Source organism: Podarcis liolepis (genome assembly GCF_965112155.1).
Source record: "Podarcis liolepis genome assembly, chromosome: Z".
Taxonomy (NCBI): Eukaryota; Metazoa; Chordata; class Lepidosauria; order Squamata; family Lacertidae; genus Podarcis; species Podarcis liolepis.
The window spans coordinates 26,685,820-26,700,310 of NC_139570.1; the positions used below are offsets into that span (position 1 = coordinate 26,685,820).

The 14,491-nt window shown below is 44.6% G+C and overlaps 1 protein-coding gene across 7 annotated transcripts in view; it reads right to left on the reverse strand.

The window, feature by feature from the left end:
* TRPC5 (transient receptor potential cation channel subfamily C member 5) overlaps nt 1–14,491 on the reverse strand; it is a 174,930-nt gene that overhangs the window by 77,115 nt on the left and 83,324 nt on the right. For all 7 annotated transcript variants that reach the window (XM_083485028.1, XM_083485023.1, XM_083485026.1 and 4 more), the window contains one exon: nt 11,664–12,185. In XM_083485028.1, the coding sequence (XP_083341154.1) occupies nt 11,664–12,185 (522 nt within the window). The remainder of the gene's footprint in view (nt 1–11,663; nt 12,186–14,491) is intronic.

Consider the following 14,491-nt stretch of genomic DNA (forward strand, 5'->3'; position numbering starts at 1 on the left):
CAATCTCTCTCTCTCCCCCCCCCCCCGGTTTACTTCCCTCTCCTCTTCAAAATACATTTCAAGACTTACTTCCAAAGATAAAATACCTGAGCCATAATTTTTGCTGGAGACATTTAAGTAGACAAAAACCACCAGAGAGAAATATATTCCCTAGCAGTATATGGACAGTCTTACCAGCTATTCCATGGAAAGCTCTGCGGTGCATTGAATCTGTCAAGTGTGGCACTACTCCTGGAAGTACAGCATCCCCCAAAGACCATGAGGGAAGCTGGAGAATTTCTATGGACCACTTTGGTCCACTTTTTTTAAAAAAGGAGGGGGGCTTTTAAAAATGTCAGTGACACATGAAGAATGAGTTCAGGGCATGTGGAAATAGAAACTCCTGTGGCACGCACTGTGTCTTTCACACACAAAAATAACCCTCGGGTTTATTGACAGAAAGCCAAGGACTTGTCATTGCTTTGAGCCAAGGAGTAAGATGCAACCCATTTTTTAAATGTCTTTTGCTGTGGTCTGTAGTGGTAAAACACAGCAGTTTGTTAATATATCCTTCAAAAGCTCACAGAAGAAAATAAGCGAATTACATTTGTAAGACTCCCATCCTCACACTAAACATTATCCTGCTATAAGTGCATACCCTCCAACATTTCTCTGATGAAAATAGGGACGTCCCATTCCATAATGATAATTTTACTATTAATACCCCACACATCTTATTGGGTGCCTCAGCCACTCTGGGCAGCTTCCAACAAATATAAAAACATCATAAGACATTAAACATTAAAAAAACTTCCCTATACAGGATTGCCTTCAGACAGCTCAGGACTCAGATAACTCCATACCCTCCAACATTTCTCCAATGAAAATAGGGACATCCTAAGAAAATGTCGGACATTCTGGGATCAAATCACAAAATGGGACTGCTTCTCCAAATCAGGGGTGCCCCTGGAAAATAGGGACACTTAGAGGGTCTGTAAGTGTTGTGCTGCTAAATTCCATCTGAAATATTCCATTGAACTCTTCACCCTTATGAAAAAAGCAGTTATTTTTCCACATCTTTCATGGGGGCAGAGGAATTTCAGTGCATTTTGCAGGTAGGTCAAGGCTAAGAACATACAGAAATAGGAAGTGACAAAGAGAAGAGAAGAAAAATGAGACAGACAGATAGAAAAGAACTTATTTTTAAGGTCTTTATCAGATTCAGATAATAAATTTAAAACCGTCAACTATGGAGAGGGAATGATAGTCTGATTTGTCATTAGAGAAATCTCATTGGCCCAGAATTCTGAAATCCTGGGGCAGTCTTATCATATGTACCCATAGCTTTTTTCTGTTTGTCTGTTTTTCTCCTTTCTCATCTCTTCCATCACTACTGAAGCTTAGATGATAAAGAAAGAGCATGGGCATAGGGAACCTGTCTTTCCAACTTACAAAACTTTTAAAAACTTGATGTACATTGATGATGCTTTAATACAACAAAAACAATGGTGGTAATAATAATAATAATAATAATAATAATAATAATAATAATAATAATAATATTTACTACCTAAGTAGATGTTTGTGCTGAGGTGGGAGCAGAAGGATTCTGACATGCTGCCATTTTGTACCAAGACAAGCAGGCAACCACCAGCCTAGCCATAGACTGGTTTGGGTCTTGCAATTGGAAAAAATGAAAGTGTTTGCTATTTTGGTTGAAAATGTGCTATAATAACATAAATTGCCTTGTAATAATAGGTTGTCGTGCTGTACAGATCAAAATGAACTTCACCAGCTACAGGCTGTGATCTACATGGTGGTACCTTTGTGCCCATGTGTCTAAGTGTTTTCGTTCATTTATTTGACTATTTGTATCCTCCCTGTGGATCTAAAGTGCCAGAAGACTGGTAACAGCATAAAAACTAACAAACCATTAGAAGCACGAGACTCAAAACATTCAATTAAGCAGCAGCATCAACAACAGCAGCAGAAAGAAAACCCAAAAGCCTTTCCTCTAAATATTTCTTTGTAGCAAGGTCAGTCCCTCATTCCTGTCCCTGGAGAATCCCTGCCCCAATGAGTCTTGCAAGGGATGCTGCATATGATAATGCATGAGTCACTAATCTTTTGGGGCCAGTGGGCACACTGCAATTTTGAGGAAGTGTTATGGGCACCACTCACAAAATGGCTGCTGTGGAGTGTGGCATAGCACAAAATGGCTGCTGTGGGGAGGGGGATAACAGAAAAAGGGCAGAAACAGAGCAGAAAAATAGAAAGCGCCATAAAATGTTTTGAATCTACCCCCTCTCTATTAAGTACCCTGATATACAATGGGAGGAAAGACTCCTACATCAAGCACCACCATGCTCACCACAGAAAGAATCTTTTATACCTCACATCTCCTCAGAATAGAAGGAAGGGTGAGTGCCCAATCCTGGTGAGTGTCCAATCCTGGCATCCAATGAAATGGGGGCATATTTAAGGGGATGTGTTCTAGGGCTATGCCATACCCTCCAACATTTCTCCAATGAAAATAGGGACACCCGATTCCATAACGATGATTCTACTATTTATACTACTTTACTATTTATATCTTTCTGGGTTTCCCAGCTACTCCAAGTGGCTTCCACCATATATGTAAAAACATTAAAAAATTAAACATTTTAAAAAACCTTCCCTATACAGGATTGCCTTCAGATGGCTCGGGAATTGGATAACTCCATACCTTCCTGCCAACCTAGCAGTTCGAAAGCACGTCAAAGTGCAAGTAGATAAATAGGTACCGCTCCAGCGGGAAGGTAAACGGCGTTTCCGTGCACTGCTCTGGTTCGCCAGAAGCGGCTTAGTCATGCTGGCCACATGACCCGGAAGCCGTACGCCGGCTCCCTCGGCCAATAAAGCGAGATGAGCGCCGCAACCCCAGAGTCGGTCACGACTGGACCTAATGGTCAGGGGTCCCTTTACCTTTACCTTATACCCTCCAAATTTTTCCCATTGAAAATAGAGACATCCTACCATACCATCCAACATTTCTCCAATGAAAATAGGGATGTCCTAGGGAAAAGAGGGACATTACAGGATCAAATCAGAAACTGGGATGGCTTCTCTAATGAGGGACATCCCTGGAAAAGAGGGACACTTTAAGGGTCTGCTATGCAATCTGCACTTTGCTTTTCCAGCACAGCCCCTGCAGGAGAATGCAGTGTGACTGCTTCCCACTGACATCTCCCTGCCGACTGAGGTCCCAATCCCTAATAGCCCTAGATTACTCCAAGCAGCCTGGGACAATCTGGGGCTGTTTCCACCCAACTCAGACAAAGTCTGGACACCCAGACTCTCCCTTGGACACACACCCATCTTCTGGTCATGCAAGAAGCATTATGAGAGTTCAAAAACACATTCTAGCCTGGCGAAAGAACTTTCAAGAAAGGTACAAAGCAGGACTGGTGATGGGTGTGGCCTGAGGAGAGCCATATAGAAAGTCCTAGGGGGCTGTGTTTGGCCCCCAGGCTTGAAGTTCTGCTATCCTGGTCTACAACACCCAGAGCTGAACACCATACTATAGATACAGATTGACTGGTGCCTAATGGGAAGGAACCCGCAGAACATGATCCACGCACTATGCTTTGGTTAGCAGAGTTTAAGACTGTGTTATTGTTGGACAATTGTGTTTTGCAGGGACAAAGGTAAAAAAAGAGTTGAGGCACAAGCTCTCAGGTGACATAGATCACAACTTCAACAAGACCTTCAACAAGTGATAAGCTAATCACTATTTTCACCATGCAACCATTCCTATTAAGAGACAAGTGTCTCTGGACAAGCTCCATCCTCATGCTGGACTAGTATCAATAAAGTCCCTGGCCCATCATAATCACTACACATTTCATGTCCAAATCAACTTCCCCAAACCATTTAACTCTAAGGGGATGAGTTAGTTTTGCCCCTCAAAGCTGTCCCTGTTCCCTCATTCCAAGGCTGTTCCCTTGAGAAACTGATCGGAGGACAGTGGTGAACAAATCTTTCAGTTCAGTTTCTCATGTTTCCAATCAAGTTCAGTTTGCTCCATATCCACATACATTTGTGGATCTTTCCTTTTTTAAAAAAGGTTGTGTGAAAATTCATATGCGTTTCTGTACACATGCCTCATAATATAAGCAGTTTTGTACACCGTTTTGCCTAGGCTTGCATTTATGTAAGAAACTCCACCCGACCCTCCAAAAAAGGAGATTTTTGTATGCTGTTTTCACTAATATAAATATGTTCTCATGTGCTTTTCACTAAAAAGCACATTTTTATATGCCTTCTTGGGCTGCAGAAATTGGAGAAGTGTAAATTTCAAAGGAGAACTGAATTTAGGTTCATGTATTGGTTTGGGAAATGCAGATTTGGTGAACTTGCATTAAAACACAAGCAGAATTAATTCCTGCCCCATCTATAGGTATGTCTTCATCCATGCTACATGTGATGCCTAAGGAGCACACTCAGCCATTTCAGCTGCTCCCTCTTTTCACTTTCCTGTCCCTTCCTTGTCATCTCCTTTGCCCTTTCTGTGGGTGATGAGTACAGGGACAGTAGTGGTTCTGACAGCCAGCCCAGGCAACCGGAGAAAGGATCTCCAGGACTGGGGCAAGGATGTCCAGACCCAGCGGCTTCTTAGTATCACTGGCAATGTGGAGATCAGTGGAGGATCCAGCTGCCCTTGCTCTTCATCAGGCCTTAGATATGAGGTCTGGGTAGGGCTGAGCCCTGACTGACAACTTCGCTATTACCTCTGCTCCCCTATTCATGCTGAGATGCCAGGAGCTGTCCCTTGACCTACTGGCTGCCACCCCTTGACCCCGCTTCCCTGGGCTTCACTAAGTCCCACCCCATGAGATCCTAAACTTTGAATCACTACACTTTATCTTTCAGTCCCAGAGAAACCGTACAGCATATATTTAACCTGATCTTAAATACCTGGTCTACAGTTCAGAAGCACTTCAGAATAATTACTCTTTGTTTTCACAGTTGCACAGACATGAATAAACTGTAAGTGTGACCAGGAAGCGCCATCTGGCCATGTTCTGTACGTGCATTTGAATGTTCTCACACATTCTTAGAGCTGACTGAAGTTCAAAACAATTGATGCTAATTGGATACTAATCGTAGATCTGGAGCTACAGAGAGATCTTGCACCTCCAAGGGAATTGCTCCCACATTGGTGACAACGGTCTCTGTCTGCTCACAGGCAAGGAAGGAATTCTAGAGGGTTACAGCTGAAATATCTTGAATCATTCAGAGGGCATGTTGCATTCTCTGAGAAGCTCTGAGCCCCAACCACTTTCTTGTACCAGAGACAGCAATTCTCCTGCTTATTTACACCTCCATTAGAATGCAAGAGCCCTGTTGGCTCAAACCAGAGCAACAATCTAGTCCAGCATCCTGTGTCTCACAGCAGCCAGTCAGATGTACCCAGGGAGTCTTCAAGTGGGGCACTACAACACCAACCTTCACACAGTGCCTAATGCTTTTTAAAAGCCATCTAAGTTAGTGGCTGGCACCAATTATTGAGATAATAAATTATATAAATTAACCATGGTTGTAAACATATATGCATTTACTCGGGATTAATTCCCATTTAATTTAACAGGGCTTGCTTCTAAGTAGACCCTATAGGATTGCACTATTAAGCATATTCATTTTATTTCTTATTATGAGGAGTAGCAGGTGGTGAGGTGGCATGGGTGGGGGCATGGCTGCTCTGCTGGCTTCCCAGCACAGTGAACACTGGTACTTACTGAGAAGGAGGAGTGAGACTCTGTTAGTGTGGTGTAGTGCATGGCAGCAGAAGCATCACAGTGGCTCCTTCGCAATGCACTGCACCATGCCAAGCTCACCTTGCCCCACCTCACCAGCCACTACTGATTATGAGTAAACTGATGGGATAGCAGTTTTTCCTGTGCTCCATGCACTGTGCAGGAAAAGGGGAGAGGGAGAGGGAGAGGGAGAGAGAGAGAGAGAGAGAGAGAGAGAGAGAGAGAGAGAGAGAGAGATGTGCATGCAATACTCTTTAACAGCTGGGGAAGACACAAACAGGTCTGCACCAAACAAACATTGTATAATCAGAAATGAAAGAGCACTCAGACTCCTAATGCATGCCTCTTCCTTGAAGCTCCTATCTGAGCCCGTGAGTATTATCTCTAGCTATAGTGTATTTGAAGCCATTCAGTATCTTGATATGGACTGCAGTAGTTCAAATCCCACTTCAGTTGTGGACAACTCATGGCTGCACTAGCATTCTTTGAGGGCAGCCATGACCGTTAAAATGGTCCACAAGAGTGGATGTGACTGTTGTCAAAGCACATCAGCTATGGACATCACACTTGTGTGATGCCATGATCAATTACTACTAGGCTCCAGGTCAAAAAGAATTAGGTTTCTCCAGGCTTTTAATGGCTTTTAATTGGTGTGCAGTGGTTTTAATTAAATGGCTCTTGAGCATTCTGCGGAAATGCCATGGTTGCATTTGTTGTCATTTGGTTTTAATATTATTTGTAAGCAACCTTGGGGATTTTATATCAAAAGGTGGTGATAAGGGATAGATTAAAGATCATCAGGTCCCCAAAGGGATTCTTTTTTAAAAAAATGTTTTTATTATACAATTTCAACATAACAAATTGTCAAACCATATAATCACGGTGTGTGAGAGAGAGCGATCTACCTGCGACGATCGTCCTGGAATATTTATTCCTTATTTAATTTGTCTTAAGTTATTTCATTTTGTTAATTTCCCCCCCTTTCCCCCTTCCTTCCCCTTCGCTTCCCCTTCAGGGGCTTTGCCCCATGGGGCCTTCGGCCCCTGGCAAGCTCTGGTCTCGAAGCTTTTCGCTGCCCAGTTGGCCACTTAAAGGTAAAGGGACCCCTGACCATTAGGTCTAGTCGTGACCGACTCTGGGGTTGCGGCACTCAACTCGCTTTATTGGCCGAGGGAGCCGGCATACAGCTTCTGGGTCATGTGGCCAGCATGACTAAGCCGCTTCTGGTGAACTGGAGCAGCACACGGAAATGCCATTTACCTTCCTGCCGGAGTGGTACCTATTTATCTACTTGCACTTTGACATGCTTTCGAACTGCTAGGTTCACAGGAGCTGGGACCGAGCAACGGGAGCTCACCCCGTCGAGGGGATTCGAATCACCGACCTTCTGAATGGCAAGTCCTAGGCTCTGTGGTTTAACCCACAGCACTACCCACGTCCCTCGGTTGGTCACTTAGGCAGCTCTTATTCCTTGCGGAACTTACTGACTAGTTTTGTTTTAATTTGCCCAAGAGAACATCAACCTTGGTTGTTGTGTTCTGCAGGGTGCGATCCCACGGCTTTTGCCTTTGCGCTCTCCCTATCTGCTGAGCTCCCCACTCCCTCTGGTTCTTCTGGGCAGCGTTTTTTCGCTGCCGTTTCTGTCTGCTTTGCAGACTGGGGTGCTTGGAATTAGGCTTGCTGTGGCAAATTCGTCGAGCTGAATATTATAATCCTTTGGGTTACTGGTGGGGAAATTTTAGGGGCCAGGAAGTCCCCCCCCCCATTCTTGCCCAGTAGCCATATTCAGCCTAGTGTGGTGAGAGCGACATTTTGTTATGGCGCGAGTGCCATTTTATCAATTGAGTTTGTTAATAGTGTTCCCTTTGTTATTATTTTGCGTGAAGTGAGATTCAGGATGCCTGTTAAGAGGAATCCTAGTCATGCTCTCCCTTCGAAGAGGGCAATTAGAGGCCCTTCTCAGTCCCTTCACTCAGCACAGACCCCAGCAGTTCCTCAGCAAATGCTGGCTCGCTTGGGTGCTATTGTGGCCAATATTGGTTCAGATCCTGCAGTTCTGGTTAGGTTTAATTCGGAGCTTGAGTCTTTGGCTCAGCAGTTTGGGAGGCAGGCTTATTCCCAGCCTGATCCTTCCTCTCCCTCTACTGTGTATGAGGCCCATGGTCCCTCTGATGTGAGTGAGGGGAGTGAGGCTTTGGATCCTTCTGGGGCTATGTTTCCCCAGTTTCAGTCTTCCAGGATCCCGGCCCCGGCCAGTCCTGGGGGTCATCCCAGGCGTATGGGTGTCTCGGTGCAGCAGGCCTTTCAGTCTGGACTGCATTGTCCACTGGGTCAGCAGGAGGGCTGCCAAGTCTGGATTTGGATTCAGGCTCGGGCTCCCCGACCACGTGTGCGTATCCTGGATATCCAGATGAGGAATGCGTTGGGAGGAGCTTCTCCCAACGATGCGGGTGAAGGTGTTTGGGGAAGGCATGCCTGCAGTGATGGTGGTACAGCTGGGCGAGAACGATTTGCCGAAAGCTCCCAGCTTGAGCCTGCGGACCCGCATGCAGGAGGACTTGGAAGAGTTAAAGGCAGCTCTTCCTGGACTCAAGATTTTTGGTCACAACTACTGCAGTGATATGAGTGGTAAGGAAGCCCAGCTGCCACAAGAGGGCCAGGAGGCGCATCCAGAGCACAGTGGCCAAGAAGGTTCTGACCTTGGGCGGGATGGTGATCCATCACCCGGGCATTACCTTCCGATATGCATCCCTTTACAGATGGGGTTCATCTGTCTGTGATTGGGAATGATTTATGGCTGACTGCCATGTCAGCGGGGTTAAGGGATTGGTTACAGGCGTGATTGGTTGGTGGCAAAGTGCAGGAGCTCGTGTGGTGGATTGGCTCTGGTTCAGGTGATCGGGATGGGAGAACGCTCTTGCCATCCCTATGTGAAGGGTATTCCGTTAAAGGAATCCAGGGACTCAGCTGGTTTGGTCAACCCCTGTGATGGGGTTGTGTCCATGCCTGAGTCTAGGGGGGCATTTGGGTGGCAGAGATAGCCTGTTTCTGGCTTTCCGCTCATCCAGGTGTTCACCCTTGGCTGACTTATGCTGGAACCTTGGCATGGCAGGGAGCTAGTCGAACCAGAGCCTATGCAACCAGTCATTTCTGTAATCAATAAAGTTGTGGCCTAAATTCTGCCAAATTCCAAATTCTGCCAAAAACCAAAACAAAAATTTGAGCCTTGTGTGAATTTATTTAGGAGGGAGATTTCTGGGTCTTCACACGCAACTCCCATTTAGTTTAGGGGCAGAGATTGCTTTGAGACAGCATCCTCAGAGAAGCTTGCCTGTCACCTCTGTGGCCTTTTCAGTCTCAGGTGAATATATTTTTATTCACCTAGGTCAGGGGTCAGCAAACTTTTTCAGGAGGGGGCCGGTCCACTCAGACCTTGTGGGGGTCCGGACTATATTTTGAAGAAGAAGAAAAATGAACGAATTCCTATGCCCCAGAAATAACCCAGAGACGCATTTTAAATAAAAGCACATGTAAAAGCACGCTGATTCCCGGACAGTCCACAGGCCAGATTTAGAAGGCGATTGGGCTGGATGCAGCCCCCAGGTCTTAGTTTACCTACTTATGACCTAGGTCATGTACATTGTTTTAGGCTATATCTGTTGCAATTTTGAAGTGGGGTGGGGGACAGAGTCTGTCTTTTGTTGTTACATGTTAGTTTGAATTTTTATAAATGTATACAGTATATTGCTTTGTATAGAGAGCCAGCGTGGGTAGTAGTTGGAGTGTCAGACTAGAGAGACTAGGGTTTAAATTCCGACTAGGCAATCAAGATAATTGGGTGACCATGGGCTCATCATTGCCCCTCAGACCAACCTACCTTACAGGGCTGTTGTGAGGAATAAATGAGGAGGGGGAGAACCATGTACACCACCTTGCACTCCTTGGGGAAACGAGTAGGAATATAAATGAAATAAATAAATATAGATAAATGAGGGTTGAATGAAATTCTGCTCAGGATGTGGGAATATATTGATAAGTGTTTCTTGCCTCTATCTCATGCCTGCGAGTCTGTAACAAAGGAGGGAGTATTACTCCCCTCTACAGAGAGCTAGTTGTGGAATCTAGTAAAGGTAAAGGGATCCTTGACCATGAGGTCCAGTCGTGACCAACTCTGGGGTTGCGGCACTCATCTCGCTTTACTGGCCGAGGGAGCCAGCATACAGCTTCCGGGTCAGGTGGCCAGCATGACTAAGCTGCTTCTGGCGAACCAGAGCAGCGCATGGAAACGCTGTTTACCTTCCCAGCACATGGAGACGCTGTTTACCTTATCTACTTGCACTGTGACGTGCTTTCGAACTGCTTGGTGGGCAGGAGCAGGGACTGAGCAACAGGAGCTCACCCCATTGCGGGGATTCGAACCGCCAACCTTCTGATCGGCAAGTCCTAGGCTCTGTATTTTAACCTACAGCGCCACCCGTGCCCCTAGTTGTGGAATCTACACACATATAAAAACCATTCTGAAAATGCTTTTTTTAAAAAAAAACATTTTAAAAAACACATTGAATTTACCATAGGGCTCACCATTGCTATCTAATGCCACATTGTACATTGCACTTAAAACACACTCAAAATGTTTCATTTCCACCTGTATAGCTGAGTCTACTGTTTCAATGCTGCCAGCTAACCAAATGATGCCCAAGGAAAACCAACCGTGACTAGTGGAACTGCCACCAACCCTGTAAAGTTCCCCAAATCTGTCCCTCAAACTTGAATTTGGGGGGACACAGATCTGTTTCTGGACACAGAAGAACAGATCTGGGACTCACCCAGACAAGAGTCAATGATCCACTTCTTGTCCTCTGAGCCCCAAGCCCACAAGTTTCTCAGTAGGTGCCAGATATGGAGACAAAGCTTACCCTAAGAAGCCACACCAATATACAACGACAAATCCTTTATTAAGAGACTACAAAACCAAAAAGGACCCTTTGTATATGAAAACACAGCTTAAGAAGCAAAGGGCACTTTAAGGAATTCTGTTTCGGGGGGGGGGGGTAACAAAAATAGCTTGCCTCACTGTCATATGAACCATTTGAGTCACAGACCCACCAAGCATACATGATTGTTGCAACATGATACTTTATCAAGATGGGGCACCCCAGAACCAAGTCAGAAGCCAGTTTTTTAATGCCAAAAGGCATGGATAGAAGGTAGATTTTTCCTTAAATCACCCAGGGCCTAATTTCCCCAGCATTCGAGGGTGTAAGCTTCAGCTGTTGAGTTGATTTTTATAGTCACTATGACCTTCAGCAATCTCACAGCAGATTTCCACACAGGTGGTAAATTCAGTGGTGTGGCAGGGAAGGTAGATGGAGACTGTTGGAGTCGGTTGGAGGCGGGCTCCATTTCCCCTCCGTGCATAGACTAATTAACTATGACTTTTCCCTCAGGAAGACCACACCAAGAATCCCACGTTAAAGAACCATTACAATAAACCAAAGAAATTGTAAATTTCGAAATCATAAATTTCTTTACATTTGTTATAACCTGCCCAGGGAATATCTATTGATGGTAGACCACCACTCTCTTCATTTACTGGTTGTATGTAAGCTGCCCTGGGATCCCTTTTCTTTTTCTTTTAAAAGAACATATCACACCCCACCTGGAAATACACGCTGGCTCAGCCTTCCCCAGTCTGGTGCCCTCCAGATGTTACTGGACCACAACTCACATAACTACTTAACCTTGGCCATGCAGGCTGCAGGCGCTGATGGGAGTTGGAGTCTAGCAAGATCTTTTCAGGGTGGAGGTATTGGTTTAGGGAAGGCTCTTCTAGCCCATGACATATGCATAGAGTTTTGGACCATCCCCAAGTAGGAAAACAGCCCTTACCTCTTTCTGATGGTACTTTATTGCTACCTTTAGCTTTGCCAAGTCATGACATTTCTGCGGGTCTAATTCTTCGCTTTGGTCATCCCTGTGGTTCAAGATGATTTCCAGCTCCCTTGAGCTCCGTGCCTGGTCCAGAAGGTCTTTAGCAAACCTCTTGCACTGCTGTGAAAGCTCCTCATACTCGGCCTTGAACTCATTCTCCACTTTGCTGAGCTCCTTCAGCTCCCAACCCAGCCGGAAGGCCGTCAGGATCGGGTCCTCACTAGATAAGGCAATCAACGAAGGGCTGGCCAAAGCTTTGTAAATATTCAGCCTTGACCTGGAATGCCTCAGGCTGTCTACTTCAGAACTGGAGACGCATTCCACACAATTGCATCTGATCTGGTGCGGGCGCGGGATCGTGACCCGTCTTTGGACTAGCAGCTTGATGATTTCATAGTTGTTGGTGTGAGCCGCCAGCATTATGGGGGTTATATCAGGGGTGAACTCCGAAAACTGAGTGTCCATCATTAATGTGGGGACCTGCACAAAATGAATAAATGAGTTAAGATCTTTCTTCCAGAAACCGTATAAATCATGGCAGATCAGAAGCATACATAATAAAGGACATCAAATAGATATAAAGGACATATAGTATTGTGCTGGGTTTTGTGATTTTATGTCTCAGTATTTTCCTGTGTGACACCCAGAGAGCAATAGCTATCAGGCATCTACTAAATTTAGAATAACTAATTAATTAATTCATTAATTGGATAGTCTGTCCCCAGGAACCAAAACCAAAACAACTAAAAAGAAACAGACTCTAGGTTCAGCCTCATTTTGAAATAGGATAAACAAAACTGGCTACAAAATTAGCAATTCCCCAGCAGAATTATCTCAGAATTAACGGAGAGAACAGAACTGAATGCAAGATCAACACCTTACTTTCTATTCTGATGAGGTGGAGAAAGTTCTCAGAAAATGAAAAATATGCTATGATAGCATATTTGTCCACCTCAACGGAATAGAAAATAATGTGTTACTCTTCAGCTCCATTAAGCAAGGACTAGTTTTACAAACCAGCATTCAGGTTGCATGTACCACTAAGTATTCTCAAAACCACAATCACGTGCACTATCCTAAGAATGCCTGCAGAACTCCTCTTAATGAAAAATTACACCACGAGTTTAACCCCTCAAACCATTGACCTTTGCCTTGTTGCAGACCACTATCCTGACTGGATCAAGCATGAAAACCCATGTGGGCCAGAGGCAGACATTGCTTCCCATGGTGTCCAAATGGCTCCCCACACCTAGGATCCCATGATCAGACTGCAAAAGTGTATGTGCAGGAGAGTGTGTTTTGTGGTCTTTTTTCAGAAAGGAAGAGAAATTCTAAACATTTGGGGGCACAGAGAAACTGGATGTGGCATAGATCCTTTCTTTTTTAAAAAAGCATTATTTATTTAGCTCAGTTGCTGCAACACCAGTTGGCTGGCATTCACATATACCTACATACAATGCCTTCCTTGGAAAATGCTATGTCAGGATAATAGCATTGTTTTCAGAGGCATTCCTGTGGGGAGAAATGGTGGCCATACTTTCCTACTGGAGCCAACACCTTATTTTCCCTTAACAATGCTGCTGGCAATAACTAAGAATGGTGCTTGTAGGTGCCTAGTCTTTCACTCTACAAATCATCTGTCCAGTGATCTGCATTCTGTGCCATGTCAGGTGCCTGCACTTCAATTTGAGGGTCTCTCCTCTTTCAAGTCAAAGCTATACCGTCCCCATCGCCCCCAAGTCAGATTGAGATCGCCAAAGTCACAGGCTTGCTCTTTTTCAGCACTTTTCTGTCTTGACACAGCCCTGAACTTTCTTATGTATTATAGCTGTGTAGGTCCTATGGGCTTTGCAATAAGTGAGGTTGTTGCAAATATTGCCTGCAGAACACTGTCAAGCTCTGAGTTTTGTTTTTTGTTTAACCCAAGCAGCAAAAGGTGTGTGTGTTTTTTTAAAAAAAACTGTTAAAAGCTGTATTTGAGGCTGTTGGGGCTTTTTTAATTATTATATACTACATTCCTCTTCTTTAACTCCAGAGCTCTTCACAACATTATAGGCAGTGATCTAGATAGCCTGACATTGTAAGGTCTGTGATTGGACACAAACCAAAGGCTGGTGTGAAGCTGCAATTTATTTATTTTTAAAATACATACAAGAATACACAGAACTTAGCCACCTCTTAATTATTTTGAGGTAAGAAAAAGGAAAGTCCTCCCTCTATCATAAAGGATAGTGATGGAAAGTAGATCCCTTTTACTTCTGCTACAAAAAGCTCCTGGACCTATTGGTCTAACATTTTGCAGGCTAAGTCCACCCCAGAGAGGCTCCTGTGCCTTTAAATTCCATCCACTTTGGCAAAAAAAGGGAAGCGGTAACTTGAGAAAGAGAAGTCTTTAGGAGCTAGCTATTTCTGCATTCCTAGTAACGCCATGGGTTTAAAACAGATACTGAAAGAATGGGACCAATGTGCCAAGTACACTACAGACTAACAGGCCATTCACATAGGCCAAGGAAGTACAAAATCTCCAGACTGAAGTCTTCCCATAAGACTCATCTTTCAGTCACCGCTCACTTCTGCCAGTATCGATAATGTTATACCAACTTTATATGCCTCCAGAGAGGTTGGACTGAGTTCCCAACACCTTCCAACAACAGCCTGGGCCTCTAGCCATCTCAACACCAAGCCACCTGAAGGGATTACTGTAGAATATTCACTCAACACTTCAGTCAATACTAAGTTGATTTGACAGAAGCAGAAGCAATGTCTGGAGTAGCTGATGAAATTAA